This window comes from Odontomachus brunneus, unplaced genomic scaffold (assembly GCF_010583005.1).
Source record: "Odontomachus brunneus isolate Ranch 3 - 2012 unplaced genomic scaffold, Obru_v1 Obru_scaffold_169, whole genome shotgun sequence".
NCBI lineage: Eukaryota > Metazoa > Arthropoda > Insecta > Hymenoptera > Formicidae > Odontomachus > Odontomachus brunneus.
Window position 1 is genome coordinate 84,000 of NW_022639619.1, and position 21,322 is coordinate 105,321.

The following is a 21,322-nucleotide window of genomic DNA, read 5'->3' on the forward strand; positions in this document are numbered from 1 at the left end:
GAGAGAGAGAGAGAGAGAGAGAGAGAGAGAGAGAGAGAGAGAGAGAGAGAGAGAGAGATGGAATTAGCTTTACGTGACAACCGAGTGCCAAGTAACTACCAAGTGCCTATCAATGATTGGAACTTGATTGAGCGCAGTCAAAGCATCGTAATCGAGAGCACGTGTCGATTCATCAGACATTGTGCAATTAACGGCTCGTCCTTGCGGATCGATCGACCCAGATTTTTGGCAATCGCGCGCGGTGCATTGATCTTTCTTTCTGTCTACCTCTCTCCTCTCCTCTTTCTTTCTCTTTCTCGCGCTCGTCCTCTCGTCCTTTCACCCTCTCGCGCACACCTCGCGTGTGCGGATCTCTTCGAAGGAATCTCAGAGGGCGCGTTTACGAATATACTCGCGAGGACAAGATCCTCGCACGTATATCGCGCGACTCCAACATGTCGCGTGTTTATTTACGTCGCGCGACGCAGGACACATTCCATTGGATATGTGCGTTCGCGTCGTCATGGTCGAATTAATAAACGAGCCGGTTGAGAAATGCGCCAACAGGCGAGAGATCAGGATCGCGAGATCAGGATCGCCGGGAACGAAAAAGGCGATCGTGATCGCGCCGGGAGTGGATTGTTTTTTCCTGCTAACCGCTATCTCTCAATTTCCTTTCTCTCTCTCTCACTCTCTTTCCCCCCGGACTTTGCAACTCTATCAATTTTCCATTGAACGAGCACCTACGCGATACGAAGGGCGTTCGGGCCAAGACTGCAATAATTAAAACTCATTAGCTCTCTGCACTGAAGTCGAAGGTGCTAACTGCGTGATTCTAGATCCCGATGTTGATACTATCGAGTTAATACCGTAGAGAACGCGTAAGAGACGTACGGCTGAAACTTACCGGCTGCATCAGCATAGGCATGTCCGCAGCAATTCACGGAAGGTCCTGTCGCGAGGAGGCAGCGCGAGAACTCGCAGGACGATGCGACGACGGGATAATAACGTGAGATATCAGCTCGCTCGCTCACTCGCCCGCTCTCGCACGATCTCGAGGAACACGAGCGAGTGAGAGATTCGCCGCGACTCGACGACCGGCTAACGACAACGCGACTCGATCGTGACACGAGCAGTGGTCTCTCTTCGCGTCGCGCGTGCCGCGAAAAGTTACGCGCGAATGATGACAAACACGCGCGACGGCGACAACGGCGGCGGCAGCAGTGGTGGTAAGGGGGCGATATCAGACTGCTACACCAGAGAATCGCCCCGAGAACGATGCCAATACCTACGATCGACCCCGTACATCCGCGCCAATTGTCGTTTTTCCCGATCAACAGAATAATAAGTACTCCGGGTTCTCGCACGACGTTTATCGCCAATGACGTGATGACGGAACGCCCATTCTTCCACGTGCTCTACTACACTCCGAACGAAGTACTCCACTTCCGCACTCGTTCTCTCTCGCGCACACACATACACGCATGCACGCTCTACGTAGCTTTTGAATATTTTGCGCAAACGCGCATATCCCATGTAAGAATCCTGCGTACTCGTAGGTTATTTACATTTTACTCACACTTTCTACGTTTTTTGTTTTTTTGAAAATAAGGAGGACCAGGAGTTTTTTAGAGAAGGGTTTTGTACAACATGAGGATATTGCTTGCTTTTGTGTGAAAATGAAACACACAAATTGAATACATTTTCTTGATTGAAGCTTAAATAAAAGCATACATGGATATTCAAGGTAAATAAAGACATTCTAAAGATATTCACTAATTACTCTTCACATTGATAATCCAATTAATTTGTACATTGTAGAATTAATTAATAGAAATCATATCTACATTATTTTAATTTCTCAAGCTACAGATTCGTTATAAGCTGGTGAATTGCCTATAATATAAACAATCTTGTAATTCGTCATATTTTGAGATATATCAAAATTAGAATATGTATAAAAAGTATGTACACTATTTACATTTAGTTATACTCTATATGTGCGGTGGATGAATCTAACATTTCGACTTCGGAAGTGTCACTGGTCGAATAATTAACGAGGGAAACGTGTTGCGAACGTTCCAGCTTGTCGGACGTATTATTTTCTCCTTTGCTGGAATTCTCTCTCCATCCAGAGAATAGATTTACTCTTAATTTATCGATATTCGGGTCGTCAGAAGTGCCTACGTTACTAGAGTTCTCCACAGACAGGCTAACTTCGCTATTCGCAGACTTGTACTTTGGTATTTCGGTAGGTGCATCTGAAAATATCTTATTCGTGAGCTAATTGTACGATTCTATTCTAAGTTGTATCAGGTAGATCAAAACGTTCTACTTTTAATTCCACTCACATAAAACTTGCATGGCAAAGAAACGAATGATCTTTTCAATCAATCTAATACTAAATTCGAGAATTTATGACGACGAAGAAAATTTAGGCTACAGTTTAAGTGTAATAACACAAGAAGCAGAAAGATGAATAAATATTTGAAATTTTTTTGCAGCCAAGATTTCATTTCTCCCACGCCAATGCCTTTTCCATAAAGTTCAACTGTATACATACCTGGATATGGTAGTGTTTCCTCGATAATTTGTTCCATCACGTAGCCCAACATAGTTGTGGTGAACGTGTCGTCTCTTCTAAGACCTAGTGCTCTGTGAAAAGCATCCACTGCTTCTTGAGTATTGCCCATTAGTGCATGAATAAATCCAATCGCCGAATAAGTAGATGGGTTTAGGGTATCCAGAACTAATGCTTGCTGATGATATCCTAATGCCTCTTCGTACTTCTTCATCTTTCTACATGTGTGACCTAAATTATTCAGTAGAGCTTCCCACTTACTGGGTAGAAGCACATCTTTGGGATCGCCTTGGATTCTCTTCATTGCTTCTTTAAATAATCGTTCCGCGTTTTTGTAACTACAAATGTTTCAATGTTTCAAACTACAAATGTTATTGTGTGATATTTTAAGCGCATATCAATAACACTTACTCTAAATTGTAAAAACATATGACACCCATCTCATGTATCACAAACGGGTCGTTGGGTGCTATTCCTTGAGCTTGCTGAAAGAACTTGTCAGCCAGTTTTATATTGTTTGTTAAGCCGCATTCTAATCCGATGTATAAAAGTGGCAGATGGCAACCCTTCATTAATTGGGATGCCTTGAAATAAGCGGCCATTGCTTGATCGTGCTCATTTTCTACTGCGAACGAATGTCCATATGCCAGCCAAGCAGGACCAAACAGCCTGTCCAAAGCTGTAGCCTTCGCCAGATATCTTCTGGCCTGGTCACTCTTATCTGAAGGCAACAATGCTATTTAGCTTCAACTGTTTCGTTTGTCTATACAATTTTCGATTTCATATAATGTTCTTTCTTTTACTATTTGATGAATAATAATAAAATTATAATTTACCTATACTATAATAATAGCATCCAACTGCGAACCATGCCAATGCCATTTCTGGATATAAGTCAACTAATTTATGTGCCAGATAAAATAAAGCTGCGAAATAAAGTTTCATTGTTAAAGAGTTCTAACGCTGTTCATTTATCACAACAAAATATAGACTCACCATTAGTCTTTTTCAATTCAACTAAACAGGCAATATGTACTGGAAGGCAGGAATTATGGTATGGATCTTTTCTCAAGATTCTGCAAGCAAAAAATTTTATGTTAGCAATTATGAAATACGAGAATAATATTACAGCAAGAATGTAACTTACTTTTCTGTAAGTGCAAAACATTGATGATATTCGCAATTGTAATATAATCTTTCAGCCTTTGTAACTTCCATATCTAAATTATCTGCTAATCTATCAGAGATACAAATTCCCATTACACTACATGTAACTAATGATTGCTTCTTGTTTGGTTCTTGATATTTCTTCAGTTTACTCTCATAAAGTAGTCGTAAAAGTTCTGTTTCACCCTCAGTACATTGTTCAGCAAAAGGTAAGGACTCCAGGAGTTCCCTCTCTGAATTAACAATTTGTTATTACATACATGCATACGTTGTTTTTACTAATATACTACAAAAATCTACTAAAAATCAGTACCTTCAGCAGCTGAGAGCATCTGATTTTGCACCAAAGCTTCAAATGCTTGATACGAGTAGACATCACACTGCAAAGCTTGCTTATAAAATTCTGTTGCTACTGCTCTGTTATCCATAGCTTCGTATACTCTTCCCTTCACATATAGTATTGCACTTTGGACCTATAAAAAATTATAAAATAGTTATTATAAATTATAATGTATATATTGTAACTGCAAATATAGAGTCAAAATTATGTTTGCATTATTGCAAATATATATTTATCTTTATATACATTGTGTATAGATATATACTTACATTTTTTGGAGCATCCTGAAGAATATCCGTGCGATCAGTAAAAGTAATGCCTGATTGTGTCATGTTTGTACATATTTCAGATTCACTAATAACTTGAAGCGCTTCGTTATATTCTTTAGCTTCTAGTAAACTCCTCACAGTTAAATAATAACACATTACATCAGTCTGTGGTAACAGATTATTATTTTATTCATTAATTGAGTTAATTGCTTATTGTTTTCTAAAAAGATTTCACTTTTTATGGAAAATACCTTCTCTAAACCATGTCTCCTTATAAGGTGCGCAGCACGATGATACTGTTTCATGAGATACATGCAATGTGCTAAAGTGCATACATCCTTTGGATCTTCGTTACTTAGTGACAACACTTTATCAGCCCAAAATAAAGCAGCACTATACAGATGCTGAAAAAAATAAATACAAGTCATTCGAGGTATATCCTTATAAACTCGTTATATTACTTTATTCAACGAAACTTACCAAGTCGATGTACGATTTAACCAATTTCCTATAGTTTTCCAGATCAATGTTTTTCTCATTTAGCAAATTATTCATGCTGTCATTACTAGTGTCGCGACGTGACATATTTGACTCCTCTTTTGCAAGTTTTTATAGGTTATGATAGGTTAGGAACTGACGCTCTTCATCAGCGGCCGTCTGGTATAGTTTTGTTGTTTTATATACTTCTTGCACTCTACAATTAAAATAAAACAGATGGATTCAATCTTACAAGGAAGAGGAAAAAACCATTTATAGAGAAAGTGCAATTGCAATAAAAAGACTCAATAAATTATTCTTTCCTAAAATTCTTAAAATTATCTAAATAGAAAACTATGTTAAATCTACTCATTTTAACTTTACTTCTTTATAACTCTTGTTCATAAAACAAAATATAATATTTAGACTTTAGATAGAAAAAGCGAGAACAAAATGTAAACAACATAACTGGAGGCCTGTTCGTTTTCGAAGAACTTCTGAACTAAGTGCACACTAGTGCAATAAGTTAGAACGAAAGCAAATATACTTGTTTCATTTTAACTTATTGCACTGGTGTAGAAGTTCTTCGAAAACGAACATACCTTATACCAAACAGACCGCCATATTTCTTTTTAAACGCGCGTGCGCATTACGATAAAGAAGGGAATAATTCTAATTGCTTTTTTCTAATATTTTAAATAATTATAATTTTCTTATTATGTGTGTTTAGCTATAACACAACTCTAATAAACATTTAACTATAATGATAAACTTATATAATCAATTCTTTCCTAAATTGGGAGTGACTAAATGTAATAAAACAACAGGATTTATACCATTTATATTTGCAATATATTAAATAATTATTAATTAGATACAATTATGTGCGATAGTAATTTAAATTCATATTTCTATATACATTTTTTTTCTTCTTTCTTTCTTTCTCCACTGTACTTTTTCCATCTCGTAATATTTTTAACAATCTCGTTATATGAGTCTTAATTATTATGACACGAGTTGCATGTACCAGATATACACATAAGACATTAGTTTCCTCTATTGTTGCTCTTTTCGCTTTTGTATTTCTTCGATCTCGCATTATCATACAAAAGTGAGCGACTATCGCGTACAACGACAAGTAATTAGTCAATTATTATTCTTGTCCATCGACACCTTCGATAGAGATGTGTAGCATCGGTAACGCCGAAATTTTCAAGGTCCACAATATAGCGTGTGCATTACGAGCGCAAAATAATTGAGACAAAACGCAAGATCGCATTAATGACAGCGTATTCGCACGTAAAAGTTGCTCGCAACTTAGAAACGTGTCAAAGGAATGAAAATATGCAGGATATAGTTTGAGAGTTACAGTCCAGTCCAAATGTATCTTTCAGATGTGTATAAAATGCACGTAAATAATTACTTTTTTCCCTTTTTTTCGGTGAAAACTTTTTTCCCTTTTTTTCGAATCAATTTTAAATATGTCGCGTATCATATAATATATTGGTCACAAGTATTGCGTGGCAACTAATTGTGAATATAATTTAATTAAAATTAAACACGCGCGTCTAATTGTATAAACGATTCGGTGATTAACGTCGACAATTTTCACTCACGTTTAGAAAATTGTTCTTCACTCTAAATGTTCTTACATTGTTACATTCGAAATAATTTGTTAATCTAAAAATTAGAAGGATGGACGGTAAGTCTGAACTATCTGATGCAATTGCGTGACAGAGTAAACCGATTTAGCGCAACATAAAGAAACGTGAACATTTGTGAGGCATAATACTGTTGAGTCGATTACTTTAAACTACCTATTCTCAAGTTCCAAAGTTCCTCGTGCGCAGCGACTCGAACACGTTTAGGTATTAACGTATTATAATTGTTCGTTATTCCGCGATTAACAACTGTTGTGTGCAAGTCTCACGAAGCTTTGGAACTTTCTCGCTCTGACGACTTTTATCATTCACATACGGGCGGTTGTGTGTGATGACGCTATTACATTATTACGAAAATATGACGCGAAAGAGGCGCACACGAAAAATAGCTATAAAATCTCGCTTCACATTCACACCCAATAGAGACAGTCGAACACCAAATCAACACATATCCGTTACTCATGCATCGGAAAAAAAATAAAAAAGAGAAAGAAACGCCAGAAAAAAGAAGCGAATGACATCTTCTAGAGTGGAGATTGACAAATCCATGATACACGACGATTGCGTTTATCGCCAATTGATACAATAAATAGCTAGATAATACAGAGGAATAATGCTGATTATACAATACGATAGACGTAAAAATAAAACAGTAAACGATAATCAATATCGATAACATGCCCTTTCGTAGGTAACCTAGGAGTAGGAGGAACTTACGCATTACGTTGAAGTTTGATAAATTATTTTAAATGTGACTAAGCTTTCCGCGCGGTACGCAACAGTGTACATTTTTCATTTCTTTTTTCTCTTTTTTTTTCATATAAAATTCGAAGACACCTTTAACAGTTTCGCTCGTTATCGTTTTTACCGTTAACACCGCGACATTCCGTGTTGCAGCGACTCCACGCGAGACGTTCGTGAGAACGACGCCTCGGGATGCAAACCGCCCGAACGCTCTTTTAGCACGAAGAAGCGTGCACCAGTTCCAGCAGAGCACTCCCGTCGCATCGTCACTACATGTACCGTGTCCTAAACTCAATGTTAATAAATTATTACGAAGTATTACAGTTAGTAGAGATATACGCGCGCGGTCTCGCCGTAATCGTAATTATGCCGCGAGAATTTAGTTTGTCATCAGCGTGATTAGAAGTAAGAAATCAGCGTTGGCAATGGCAGTACTTGGAAGAATAGAGAAATACGAATTCTCGTGGGCTTTCTACCAACTATCACAATGCTTTACGACACTAATATCATAATATAGCCACGATAAAGTTCGTAATTTACGAAACAACACCGAGCGACCTGTGCAAGAAACGATTCGTCCGTCACATCGTCGACATTGCATCACGTATGACAGTGTGACGCGCCCTCGTCTTCCTTGCAGAGGTCTCGTTCGCACATTCAACGGATAAACGATTCCGAGTACTTTTACTGCGTACGAATGAGACGGATCTCGTGTAACATATATCCGTAGTTTATGTGTACACACACTGAAAGTTCTTAGCTGATAACAACGAAAACGAGAAGCGCGAAACGGCGATCGAAAGCAATTCCACGAGCGGGGGTGTTCGCTTCCAAAGCTCTCGTCATCGCCTCTCCGCGTTTTCTCTTCTCTTTTTTCTTTCTTTCTCTTGACCGTTTTACTAGGATTAAATATTGTATAGAACCAAAGATACACATCTCGCGATACCCTGGAAACGTGAAACCTTTATCGTCAAGAATTACTTATCACTTCGCAGTTATATATAAAATTAATCCATGTTTAAACAACGCGTCAACTTTCCAATTATCTAGAGAGTATATAACGTCTCTATATTTTCTCCGTATTCCGTATGTTGCGATATATTTCCTTTCTTCTCGTTTAATTATTATATATTATCCGTTGAAGTTAAAATTTACATTGTCACTGTGTGTTAATTAGAGTCTTATTAATATCTAGATTTTAAAATGTTCTCAAACGTTTGATGCTTGCAGATGTAATACGATCTTTAATCGTTATGATTTAATCGTTAAGTTTCCATAGTGAAGCGCATATATATATGTACACATGTGTGTGTGTATATATATATATACACACACATACACTGACGTGTGTATATATATGTATATATAATTGTCAGACAAACTGGAAGTTTTGTATTTCACACTAACGTAAAGGCTTAATTAAATCTTTAAAGCCCCGCATTTTAGGCTTCGTTACTTTTAGTGTCACGTCGGAAGTTATTTTATTCTACAATATGATCCCTGATTAGTAATCCCTGTAAAACGGAATTTGCCACGCGTGTTGATAATCAAAGTTCACATGCACTTGAGTTCTCAATTTTCTAAACTCGTGTAGCGGATAATCTTTGGTTATCCAAAAAACTTCTATCCATACGTTGCTGATTACTTCCTTAAGGCAGATTGACAGCTGCCCATTTTGTCGGGTCTCCGGATACGAATCGCAATTTACAATTTCTGAGAGAGTCAAGATAGAATCAATAGAATTCTTTTCGCGCCAGATTTCTATATTTCACTAGTAAGATACTAATCTTTGATTAGCGTCTTTTGACGCGCCTTTATGTAGGATTCGTCGGAGCAAGATGCGAGCAACAGAAATGCAGGAGGAATTCCCGGGCTCGCAAGTTTGGCCTTGGAAAAGAATTAATCTAACTCCATCGGAAGTTCTTTTGAGACTGACGTGAAAATAGCGAGAAGTCCGACCGTTACATCGACCGGGATGATAGCAAAAAAAAAATAACTTTCAGTCGTTTAAGGTAGAAATAGGCTATTTGAGGTTACTATATATGCATACTCGGGAAGAACATCAATCCGGTATTATGATAGCAGAGCACGCGGTACTTTAATCGGAATCCTCGTCGAACGGCGTAGGTAACATGGCGAGATGCTGCGCGCTGAGCATTCCTCTGGAAAGCGCGTACTCCGCCAATGCGCGATGGCAAAACACGTACTGATCCGGCATTTGAATACTGTAGGCCCGCTGCGCTCTGATCCTCTCGACGGTTCCCCTGATGTCCACGGTTCCGGTGTCCTCCAATCGCGATATGCAAATATCCAAGGTGCAAAATGTACCTGGAACAACACAATGTGATGTTTATAGAAGCGTTTAAATTGTTGTGAGAGCTGTACAGGTAATCACCGTACTTGCCACACATTTTATGTGACCAATTGAGATTATTACAAATAAATATCTGCTCACCTGTCCTCCCAATACCCGCACTGCAATGTACAACTATAGGTGGTCCTCGTGGATGTCCGGCCCATGTGTCTCCTCTACTTGCGAGTAATTTGCTCTGTTGCTGTCTCACTAATGATAAGAATTGTAATAAAGCCTTTGCTGACTGAGGAACACCATAATCCGGCCACGCTGTGTACAGCATATGGCAAACCTCTCGCGTCTCATCAGTCTAGAATAGAACGGTATAGATGTGAGCAAACGATGAAACGTAATGTTGTAACAATCGAGCAGTATCGAGGTAGATCTGTACCTTATTGTTTGTAAGGAGAAGCATGGATATTGTGTAGTCTGGATTCGTGTCGACCTCGAGAGTTGTGACGGTAAAGCCACCCGCTTGCACTTCATCACCAGGTTCAGGACCCCAGTATTGCGCACACTTCGTACGGCCTCGTTCCACCACTCTGGAATAAGAGAGAGCAACATATTTCATTATCTTATTTATATGAAACTAGGAGGTTTTACATGCAAGATTTCTAAACAATTCTAAGATTTCTAAAACGTTAATGTATGCAAAATACGAATTCAATACCAAAGGAATAATACCAATTCAATACTAATATACGAATGAAATCTATAATGTACCTTGTTGTCATGACGACGACCAACGTCTGCTGTTCCCAGACCATTCTCCAGAAATCACCGCAAGTTTTCGGAAGAGGACCCTGAGTACTAATAAACGCATTCTTTTGCTTGTAACCGTCGACGAAATTCGCGTTTATATAATCGGACGTAGCGTCCCCGTCCACTTGTGAGAGACAAACTCTGGTGTGGTCGTAGCAAAGCACGTCGGTGTAGCGATTCTTTGATTGATTAGACTTTAACCTAAAACAAGAACATTACAGAAGTATTGATTAATGTTGCGCGTATAAGCAAGGTGTATCATGCGAACGTTGAATATCACTTGCGACACATACTTTGCATTGTTAAATTGACCATCTGGCGGTCTCTGTCGAATCTCCGCGTATTCCGCTATGAGGCCAGCGCGTCCTCTCGAGTGTATATCGGCTATAAACTGTTCCATTGTGACAGCCTGTAGTCCGAGATCCCCGTGAAGGCTATCATCGTCACTAAAACCGGAACTTGCCGAGGACGGAGGCTGAACTGGGGATGGTGCCTCGTCGGTGCCCAACCAGACATCGCCGTTCGCGGTAATCTCGATGTCGCCGATGTTCGACACACCATTTTTCACTTTGTTCTTATCGATTATAGGACTAGTCGAGTTACTGTGCGTAGTCCCATTGGGATTTTGAAGAACTGTATGATTCTTCGCCGTGGGCGAGACAGGTGTACCCACTCTCGGGGTGACCTGAAGATACGTACAATACGCATGTTAAATAAAAGTCTTTGAGAATAATATTTGTATATCTTATCCGAACGAGAATGCGATCAGAACAAAATATTTTAGATTATGCTACACGAGTTTGTCGTATTGTCAAATTTATCATGACAAATATTATACTGACCTCACACAGTTCACCCCCTCCTCGGTTTGTCATGGATTTAAGACAATGAAGTAGCCATGCTTCATGCTGTACCTCCAACGTGCCGCCTAAACGATGTGGTAATGATTCCCGGGGGATATGTAATGTCAGCTGAGGGATAGACACGGTGAATACTCTATCCCTCAGTTTTTCACGAACGAATAATCGAAGGATCTTGAAGGGAGCCTTGAACCACAGTGGTGCCGTTACTATCAAGACCTTCTTTAGTTTCGCCGGATAACCACCCTGGAACAATCGTGCAAGCATAAATGATTAGTTGAATGATACCATAAGATATATAATATTAAATTACATCTACTCTCTGTGTCACATTATACATGTACGCAAAATATACTTCTCACTTTACGGTAAATCTTATTTCCTCGCAATTGTAACCTTATACAACTTTCTTTTAATTCATCGTTGAATTAAACCGAGAAACTCTCCTAATCTCCCGCAATGACGTACATGTCATACTGGTGAGCAGTTACGCTAACGCGACTCGCGTTATTGCATGAATAATTTCTAAAAGTACAGTTGCGCTTGACCTTTCAAAGGCATTGCAATAATAGAACAGCCCGTATACTGCACATTAGCGAACCGACTGCCAACTGTAGACCGCGTACTCGATGTAGAGACACGCTTCGAGCGCGAAGGGCGCGCGATCACACGCCTATCTATTTACCGTAGGATCGGAGCACTCCGGGAAATGTCCTATCTGTGAATCCTCTACGTCAACGCTATACTTCTCACTCGTTAATCGGCGAACGCTCGACATTTGCGCTTATGTCCGATGTACACGAACGCGAGGGACGAAGGCGAATCTCCGTGAATGAACGTGTCCGCGAAGAGAGTGTGATGACTCGCGTCGAGCGGCTATCTCGCAGCTGTGACTCGTAGCAGCGCAGAAAGCCAAGTAACTCAACCCCTTGGCTACGGACTAGAGGGCGGAAGTACCGTAACGCTAACGACGTCAGCAGCACTACCACCACCACCACCACCGACCAGCATCATCACCACCACCACCGCCGTGACTATCACCGTCAGCGATAATACGTAACAGCCGCTACGTATACACAAACGTCATCATCGAGGTGCGAGAGAGAGAGAGCAAGGAGGTGTAACGAGGGCGGCAGGCGGCACACTGACGATTTTGTTCCGGCCGAAGAAACCGAAGTTCCGCCGAGAAGCGCGCCGTATATTTTAGGATCGCACGAGCTCGCAAATATAACTCTCGGATTAGCCGAGTCGAGCGTAATGTTCCCCCGGCGACTACTAATAAATCCACTCCTCACGTCACATCGACGCTATACTTATGACGTAAAGTGACAAAGTATCGGCTGTCTGATCGATCGGTCGAGCTGACAGTCGGAGATTTACCGTGAGCCGCAGAGCGGTGGTCGCAGGCAAGGAGTCGCGGGCGCGATCGCAGGCATGTCAATCGCGGGATCGCCGCCGCGTCGATATCAATGAGACGGCAGTAGCAGCAGCAGCAGCAGCAGCGGAGGCGGGCACAGGATCTGTCGAGTTAGCGCGTTTCTACGGCACTCGCACGGATTCGTCATGGGTAATCGGGGCACGCGATGATGCCCAGGCCAGAAAGGACGACACGACGAGCTCTCGGTAGTAGGCGAAATCACAGCCGGCACTCGGTCAGTTAATCGATAACGCGAGATTAGTATAACCGCGGACGCGAAACGGCGCGTATTCGGCAGCGAGGTCAAATACGAACGACTTCAGCGTCGTAGCCGTCGTCGAGGTAAAGTCGTGGCCGTCGCACGGTAAAGAAAAATGCTGGCATCGCACGCAAACAAGGACGCGATCGAACGGACGGGGAGGGTGAGCGGGGAATCGGGTCGTACCGTATCCGAATGCGACGACGGTGCCGCAAGGGGGTCACGATGATTACTGACCGCCAGCGTCGCGACGTTATCCGGAGCGGGGACGCATGCGCCGCGCTCCTCTACTACATGCGACCCCTTCTTTTCACCACCACCGACATCCCTTACGCGAATTCCTTTTTTACTGCCGGCAGCGAGGTGCAGCAACCGTATACGCGCTGACGTATTGCCCGCCAGTGTCTCTCAACCGCGCGCCGCGGCCCCGCCGCCACCCGCGCGTTCCCGATAGCGCTTGTTCCAGTTTCGGAGATCCCGACGACTCGCGAAACTCGCCGACGGTCCCGATATAATTGATCAGTTAACGCCGCCGCTAATTACGATGAGAGAGAGAGGGGGAGAGAGGGGGGAGAGAGAGGGGAGGGAGAGGGCGAGAGAGAGAGAGAGAGAGATATATCCGCTGATCGGATCCCGCGAACTTGCGCAATTATCCGATGATTAATATTCACGCACGATTGCCGTCAGAAAAGGAAGACGATCAGCGCAATGCCGATCTTCGATTTAAATATCGCGTTTCTTTCTCTTTTTTTTTTCTTTCTTATTCTTTCTCTGTGACGCGCTTTTTTCACATTTTGCAAGTTTGAATTTCAGATAGATTCTATTTTAACTCGCGGAGCTGAAATTATGAAAGACAGGATTCTCCGTGCATGCGTTTAATGACACAAGACACACGCTACTCGAATTTAACAATTACGCGGGAAGCAATTTGCGCGCGCGTCATGGCGTGCACGTAAATGTCACTGCGCACCGGAATCTTTATTATAAAAGTCACCAAGCGCCGTGGAATCACGGTTCACTGGGCGATTAAGGATCCGATTAACTTGCGTAGCGTAACGATCTTTCACACCCTCGTGCCTTTCCGATAATATCGAACGACGATAATATCTCCTTCATAGAAAGAGGAAAAACGAGGTATGAAAGACTCGTCCTGCGCGCGATACCGCCTCCGCACGTTATTTAATATCTTTAATGAATGCACCAGAAATACGTTTACACGTATACTCCCTCTATGACGTAGCGCCGAGGAAAGAAGTTCTTAGGAAACCTTTGAAAGTTACCCTACACGCCGTACTTTGGTGCGCTTCGTCGCGTAATTGCAAGCCACTTTTCGCGAAGCATGAACACCCTTGAACCCCGCTGCTCTTTGAGCTGCATCACCCGTGCGCTAAAAGCAGATTCGGATTTTTGCGGCCAGCTCCTCTTCCATTGAGGAGCGCAAATCTAAAAAAAAAAAATCTTGCCGTGCGACGAGGCAGATAATTAAGCAACAACGAACACGCAACACGACGTGTGGATTCAGTCTCTGCGTAAAAGATTCTCGTATATAAACTTGAACGTCTCTTTTCTCTCGAAAAACGCGACCAACTCTTAGAACAAAAATCATCTGTCTGATCATTCAGGTTGAAGGACGCTGCGAATATATTCCAACGACGACGATGTTAAAGCGCGTTGCATTTGGCGGGCCAGGAGAATCGGATACATCGCGTATGACACCATTTTTTAAGTAAGTGGGCTGACCGCATCAAACCATTAACGCACGGAGACTATTTCGACCGGCGATGACTAATTGGGTTAACTTCAGCGACGGTAATAACTGTAATGCCGCTCCGCGCTCTGCTCTGCTCGGCTCGGCAGCCGGACGAAATTGCACACAACGTGAATGTTAATCGGACCACGCATTTAAACGTCGGCTAAGGGCATTTCTTCGTGCTCGCGTAATTCGCATGATTATTGTATGCCGCTGTCCGGAGAAATTCAGTAGCGCAGAAAGTACAGCGTTCTCCCTGTGTACGCCGCAATGAGATTTATATACGGTCGAGAAATTCAAACCGCGGCTGGAACAAAGATGCGCTCTACGATATAACGTCAGTCTTGCAAGTTTCGAGCAAGCGCTTCCCGAGACGCGATCAATGAGACGATAATTTTACGCGAACATTACAATACAGGGTGTCTGCGCCGCAAAACACAACGCGTGTGTGCAGATAAAGCACGTCAACCTGAGCAAAAAGACCCCTATCATTTTTTAAATAATCACGGAAAATTTTGAGATGTCAAGGGAGTGCCGTACTCGAAAACTGTCGACAAAATAGTGATTTTTCTCTGCAAAGTTCACGTCGTATTGATCGCACAGAATTGCAAATACTTTTACACATTGAAAGTACATGCAATAATGAATTGGAGCATTGCTCACGATATGTGGCGAAAACGATACAAAATTTAAAAATTGACATCTCGAACTGTCAGTTGGCGAAAATATTTATTTGATACACGAAAGTTTTGCAGTAAATATTTATGGCACGTGTGTTTATTTCAATAACGAAAATTTCAAGGAACATTTCTCTATCTTTGCAACTAAATATAGAAACTCAAAAGTACACGAAAAGTTATGTGTCTTGCTAGTACAATAAAATAAGCAGTACACTTATGTAAAATCCATATGTACGAGAAATGCGAAAAGGACAGCGTGATCGTGTTAGTCATCGCCTAACTCGTGTTAGATGATCGCCTTTACGTCATCGACATTTTTCGAGTTCGCCATCCACTTTGGCATCCTTCAATCAAAGAAGATTGGCGAATCAGAGCGCGTGACGTTGTGGGACGAAGCCCACAGACACGATCTCATCGAAAATGGCCGAGACTTTCGGTAGTCTCTTAGCAACGGTGAGTATCGGCTGGTAGCAAAAGGCGGAGTAATGATACGAGCGACACGTAGACAATTGTTTCTCGACGTGACGTGCGCGCGTGTCGCTAATAAACAGTCGCAGCTTTCGGTCACTTTCAATGAGCTCATTCCACATGGTCTGTTCTTTTCAGCTGCACTGGTGCAATAAGTTAGAATAAGACAAATATATTTTTTCTCACTTTAACTTATTGCACCAGTGCAGCTGAAAAGAATAAATCAACAGTGTCGTGCGCACTGATTCGTTAATCTTCTTCTGCTGACATCTCGAAATTTTGCGTGGTTGTTTAGAAGATGACAGGATCTTTTCGCTCTCTGCTTGACGTGTTCTATTTGCACACGTGCGTCGTCGCGTCTTGCGTCAGACACCCTGTATATTCTCGATGAGAAAAGAACTGTTGTTTCGCACACGCGAGTGTGGACGAATACATTCTGCTGCGACTGATAATTTGATTATTTTTGCATTTATTTTCCGACTGAGACTCGGACGAGTCGCACGGCGATTTTCTTTCATGCATCAAACGACGTTTATGGGGAGCATCTCTGTCAAGTTGGCGGCGTTAGAGAGACGAGAGTGTGTATTACTATATATAATGAACATTCGCCGCAGGACCAAGCTCTTCTCTCACTCTACACTACGATCTTTTCTCGCTTTCTAACCCCGCTTGACAACGGTGCTCCGCTTGGACGAGCGCAAATCGGTACGCTGCGCGCTCAATAGTGTCGCGTTCGAAAAGTATCACGAACATCTCGGGAGAAAACACCGTGGAAATCGACGTGATGTACTGAGAAAAATCGCAGTTTCGATCTAATCCGACGTAATACGATGTGCTTGGGAGGAACAGAAAAAAGGAAACGCGATGTTCCGCACGATGCTATCACGCAGCGGTTTTCCAACAGGAAGTGGAGAAATTCTTAACATACATGTTATCTCCTCCACGAAAATAAGCGGAAATAAATTTCGCGCTTACTCGATTATTTAGGTATCAACTCGTGTATCACATCTTTCGCAAAACGCGTGAAACAGCCCCGCGAGTACATTCCAGGTGTGTTTCTAACGAGAATATTTCAGTGTGAATTGTTTTGAACCACCATGACTGATTTCGTGCTGTATTTGACTTTCTATTCGTATTTTCCTGCCCTCCGCAAATATATCATTTCCCTCACATTAACATTCACAATATGTTCGTGAGCTTACCTTCAAAAGTGTCAGAATTTTCTGAGACAGGTCATAGTCAAAATTCTGGTACTTGCTGTCGGACATATCATAAATAAAAACTAGACCATGCTTCTGCGTCTCTGCGCTTTCGAGAGCAGCGTCTAACTGGTACACAACACCCTGAAAAAGACACAAGACGAAGATACATTATTTATTGCTTTATTGCAGACTTTATCAGATTACTTTATGGAATAAAAATATTTGAAGTCACTCGAGAAGGAAACTTATAAAGTATTACTTCTCCTGTTCACATCTAAAGCCAGTGGCACACAGTGCTTGTTTTCGTGCTGGGTTGCTTGCTGGATGGAAATACTCTGTTTTGATTGGTGCATTTCCATCCATCTTCAGAAATGCACCAATCAACAAGCAATCCAGCATGAAAACAAGCAAAATATGCCGCTAGCTTAATTGTTAAAAGTACACGAAGGTATATTATGTCATCGTATTAAAAATTGTATCATGTTACTTTTTTAGAATAAAGATATTTGCGATCATTTTTGGGAAGGAAACTTATAAAGTACACTTCTCCTTTTCTTCGCATTTAATTGTTAAAAGTACACTTTGTAGAACTTACTTGTAGAGTTGTTTGGTGCGTGGTATTTTGTGGAAGATGTAAGTGTGCTGTAAAAATAGCTATCGCTGCACCTGTTGCGTCTCTTGATGGCTGAAACAATTCATTCACAAGCTAATTCCGGCTGCACTTATGACGATGAGTGCACGCGCTTTATAATTGGCTTACTCGTTTCACTCACCAAGACAGTGAATTTTCCTGTGCGTAACTCGCTGAGTAAAGGTTCCTGAGTAGGATGCAAGACTGCTAGTCCCTCTCTTCTCCTGGTAGCTTCGTGCTGCTCGTACAGAGCTAGAGCACGTTGTACCTCGAATTTTCGCGCCGCCAAGAATTTCACTGCTGTGCTCCAAGACACTGGGCCAGCCCGTCTTCCAGCTCTGCACTTGTTCACCGCTTCTATAAATTCCTTCGTGGCCTGAAAAGAAAGAGCGGATATTTATATAGAATAAATTTAACTGTTTGCGCGGCTTCCAAGAAGAGCGATTTTAGATATTGAAAGACGACGCGCGCGTTGTATCGATCGACGTTCGCGTGCATCCATTGACTTGTAAGACACTTGGTATGCGCGATCTCTAGATTTGTGCTTGCATAACAATGTAAACGCATATGACAACGAAAAGAATCTGTTTGCATTGCAAACAGGGTGTCCTAAGGGTGACGGAGAGAAGTCAATATTTTGGGTGGTGATAGGATTCTCTACATCTAATTCTCTACATAACCAACCTTGAAAACGGCGCTAGGGGCGCCCTGGCTTAGGGACGAGCGAGCAGGAAACGGCGAATTACAATCTTTATCAGCGCGATCCAATCGATGCGAGCGCAACATCTGCATATCTCGGTTATTCGTCGCCTCATTATATATTATCATAGTCCGCGCGGGTAACCTCGTTATAAGAGAAAGAAGGAGAGAAAGAAAAGACAGAAAGAACTCGACCCGTGAATTTTAAAGAGACGATTTTCTATCACTTTCTATCACCCAGCTTAAAATTTCCATGCGCGTGGAAACGGTCTCTCCCGTGGCAATACTCCATTCGCGACAATAGACGCGAGAGCCGTGCTCTCCCTCCGACGTGAACACTCACATCGGTCGGGAATTTAACCCGAGGGAAAATCACGCGCGGCTCATTCGCATTGGGCGAAGAAAGTGTCGGGATTACGAGCTGCTAAACGAGACGCCGTGACGGGACAGGACGAGACGTCTCCGCTCGTAATTGCCGATACCGTCCGCGCAATGGCGACGTATCATTTTTGCACTATTAAAACGTGCAATGACCGTGGACAGTGTATACGTACACGCGCCGCCTATACCGATATAACTTCCGGTGTCCGGCTACCTCCCCACCGGCCATTTCCGTTATAGCGCAGCCGGCGGGGACCGGGCAGCGCGGCGAAGCGGCATAGATCGCGGACGTGTGCACGAGAGAGAGAGAGAGAGAGAGAGAGAGAAAGAGAGCCGAGAGGAATTCAATACCACAAAACTGATATGTGCATTTCTGCTGCGGCGGCTCGCTGTTACACGCGAATCGCTCGCGTTTGCCGTATAATGACGCGAATAATAAACGGTGTCTATTTCGCGAACGCGATATTACTCCCTTCCGCCACGCGCTATTGCACGAGTGCCGATACGGTAAAGCGGAGATATTGATAATGGAGTTTCACCCCCTTACCCCCGCCGATCAAACACGGGAAAGCTATCTGTCGCGATAAAGATAAGGAAGGGGAAAGAAAGGAGAGAGAGAGAGGGAGGGAGAGAGAGAAAGAAAAATTAGACGAACTCGCCGGTGCGGTTCATCATCCTTTTCCCGCGACGAGTTTGTCCAACTCGTCACAATGCTTACAATTATACAATTTAACATTCTTAACAAAAATTTAACATTCATCGCAGTGAAACACATTCGTGATTCGTCTTGATTTGTCTGCATCGTTCATCAGAAATTTAATATACTGAATACTTGCGCATGTAATTTTATGGTAGAAATAACATAGGTAACTATTCCAATGTAACTTCGTAAAAAGTGATATACCATTTAAATAAAAAAATCTTACCGTTATAAATGTTACATATTAGACACGTGGCACGGAAGAAAGAATATTATTCGCTACACCGCTTTTTGTGTAATTTGTGTCGATACTGGGTCAGAAAACCGCAGGTTTTATACTCAGAGTAGCGTTGTGTGTCGGGTGTAGCGTGTACCGTTTATAGCGAGTGAAACGTGGCGAGGAATAGTGTCACGAAATTAGCTTCAAATTAACACGCATTATTTAGATAGCGAGATAAACATGTAAACACATAATTTTGTCCGCATAAATAGGAAATTTATGAGCAGCTTCCTTGATATGCACCACTGAAAATGCGTCCCTTGAGCGCCCCGAGAATACACATACCTGGTGAATAAAATCCTTAAAGGAGAATTAATATTGAACGCGGTTGAACGAACTTTCCGAACGTTAATGACTACATGTAATAACCGGGGGAAGGCGGACCAAGAGACGCCTCCTAATCGGTGTTAATTAATCAAAGCTGCGGCTGCAACCGACTATTAACGTGAGATGATATACGCGAGCGTGCACACATAGAGTGAGAGAGGCGCAGAAAAAGAGAGAGAAAAAGAGAGGCAGAGTTGCCTTTATTATATCACGATTATTATTTATCTCCGTGTAACACAAACGAGGACTCGTTCGCTAAAAATACACGTGCGCGCAGCTTTCTCGGCAAACGGAAATTTAATGTCGCAAATCGATACGCGGGAAAATCACGTTAAAAGATAACTCCGTTGAGGTTTCGAAGCGGAATCGCGGTTTCTCGTCACGCCGTAGTGGAGTAGGCTATATACGTGAAATTATCCCGTGCATCGACGCCGTCATTGACTTTGGTTAAATAGACTCGATCGATCGTTCATTGTAAGCGCGTTACTAAGCCGCCTGTGCACCGCGTTACATTAATTACAACGGCGCGTCACGGCTCCTGCAGCCTCAAGAAAATGCAAAATCGTTAACTATTAATTTTTCGTTAACGAGTCAACGACACGTCCGCGTGGCATTAATCGGGACGGAACGTTCCGAATTGCGACTCCGCACGCGCTATTACGAAATAACGATGAGTATTTGCATTTTCGCCGGGCGACCGCTTCTTACCGATCGATGATACATATAAATATCGTCGACACATTGTTTCGACAAGCGCGCCCGCGTAAGGGCCTCCGCAAAGAGCGGCGATTGAATTTCCGCGCAAGTTGCAACGTTCGTTCAACCGTTCGCTCGTACAACGATAATTAAAGGGGATCTCGTTGCGACGTTATTCACCGCGTTATTTATAAACGTTGTCCGCGCGTATCCTGACCGCACCCTATGCACGCGACGATTGAAACGACTCACCGGGTATGCATTACATCGATGTGAATTTTTAAGCGGCGGAAGGGAGAGACAGAGACAGAGAGAGGGAAAGAGGGAGAAAGACAGAGAAGCCACGAATAGCACGTATCACGCCGGCACCATTCTACGTATCGACTTTATCCCGCACGTTCGATAACGCGAGTTTGAAAATAGTCGAAAATTCCGAATAAAGACGCACGGCTTAGTTCCTCGAAGGAAAGAACCGGCTGGCGGAAGCACGGCTCATTATTAAAGCTGCGTCGCGTTAAAACGTTCGGATTTCCGGTGACCGGTAATTGCCGGCCGCCCGTGTCGTCTCGATTATCGAGACGATAAGGAGAGAGAGAGAGAGAGAGAGAGAGAGAGAGAGAGAGAGAGAGAGAGAGAGAG

General features: G+C 42.5%; 3 protein-coding genes across 6 annotated transcripts in view; all 3 read right to left on the reverse strand.

Moving 5' to 3' along the window:
* The window catches only part of LOC116851241 (cytoplasmic polyadenylation element-binding protein 1), a 9,057-nt gene extending 7,713 nt beyond the window's left edge, over window positions 1-1,344 (reverse strand). For all 3 annotated transcript variants that reach the window (XM_032830490.1, XM_032830489.1, XM_032830485.1), the window contains exon 1: window positions 887-1,344. In XM_032830490.1, the coding sequence (XP_032686381.1) occupies window positions 887-907 (21 nt within the window). In that variant the 5' untranslated portion in view covers window positions 908-1,344. The remainder of the gene's footprint in view (window positions 1-886) is intronic.
* A 406-nt stretch (window positions 1,345-1,750) lies between these two features.
* Window positions 1,751-5,330, reverse strand: LOC116851243 (cell division cycle protein 16 homolog). Of its 2 annotated transcripts, none has more exons than XM_032830494.1 (11): window positions 5,283-5,330; window positions 4,817-5,030; window positions 4,588-4,740; window positions 4,337-4,501; window positions 4,041-4,200; window positions 3,708-3,960; window positions 3,557-3,636; window positions 3,397-3,486; window positions 2,972-3,281; window positions 2,543-2,898; window positions 1,751-2,240 (listed from the first exon to the last, which is right to left on the reverse strand). In XM_032830494.1, the coding sequence occupies exons 2-11, from the start codon at window positions 4,919-4,921 to the stop codon at window positions 1,963-1,965; spliced, it is 1,950 nt and encodes a 649-aa protein (XP_032686385.1). In that variant the 5' UTR covers window positions 4,922-5,030; window positions 5,283-5,330; the 3' UTR covers window positions 1,751-1,962. The 2 variants fall into 2 exon arrangements, with proteins under 2 accessions (XP_032686385.1, XP_032686384.1); XM_032830493.1 differs by having other exon boundaries at window positions 5,198-5,313.
* A 312-nt stretch (window positions 5,331-5,642) lies between these two features.
* The window catches only part of LOC116851242 (tyrosine-protein phosphatase non-receptor type 9), a 17,892-nt gene continuing 2,212 nt past the window's right edge, over window positions 5,643-21,322 (reverse strand). Inside the window, exons 2-10 of the mRNA XM_032830491.1 lie at window positions 17,743-17,976; window positions 17,565-17,654; window positions 16,970-17,110; window positions 11,176-11,439; window positions 10,627-11,018; window positions 10,295-10,534; window positions 9,963-10,113; window positions 9,674-9,881; window positions 5,643-9,546 (exon numbers count right to left, since the gene is read on the reverse strand). Coding sequence (XP_032686382.1) covers window positions 9,317-9,546; window positions 9,674-9,881; window positions 9,963-10,113; window positions 10,295-10,534; window positions 10,627-11,018; window positions 11,176-11,439; window positions 16,970-17,110; window positions 17,565-17,654; window positions 17,743-17,976 — 1,950 coding nt within the window. The 3' untranslated portion in view covers window positions 5,643-9,316. The remainder of the gene's footprint in view (window positions 9,547-9,673; window positions 9,882-9,962; window positions 10,114-10,294; window positions 10,535-10,626; window positions 11,019-11,175; window positions 11,440-16,969; window positions 17,111-17,564; window positions 17,655-17,742; window positions 17,977-21,322) is intronic.

What these genes read in the sequence shown, in the direction of transcription:
- LOC116851243 (XM_032830494.1), bottom strand. Translation starts at nt 4,921, where the DNA reads ATGTCACGTCGCGACACTAGTAATGACAGCATGAATAATTTGCTAAAT. An exon ending in TTAAATCGTACATCGACTTG is followed by an intron (nt 4,741 to 4,816) that starts GTAAGTTTCGTT and finishes TATTTTTTTCAG; the next exon opens with CATCTGTATAGTGCTGCTTT. An exon ending in ATGCTATTATTATAGTATAG is followed by an intron (nt 3,282 to 3,396) that starts GTAAATTATAAT and finishes TGTTGCCTTCAG; the next exon opens with ATAAGAGTGACCAGGCCAGA.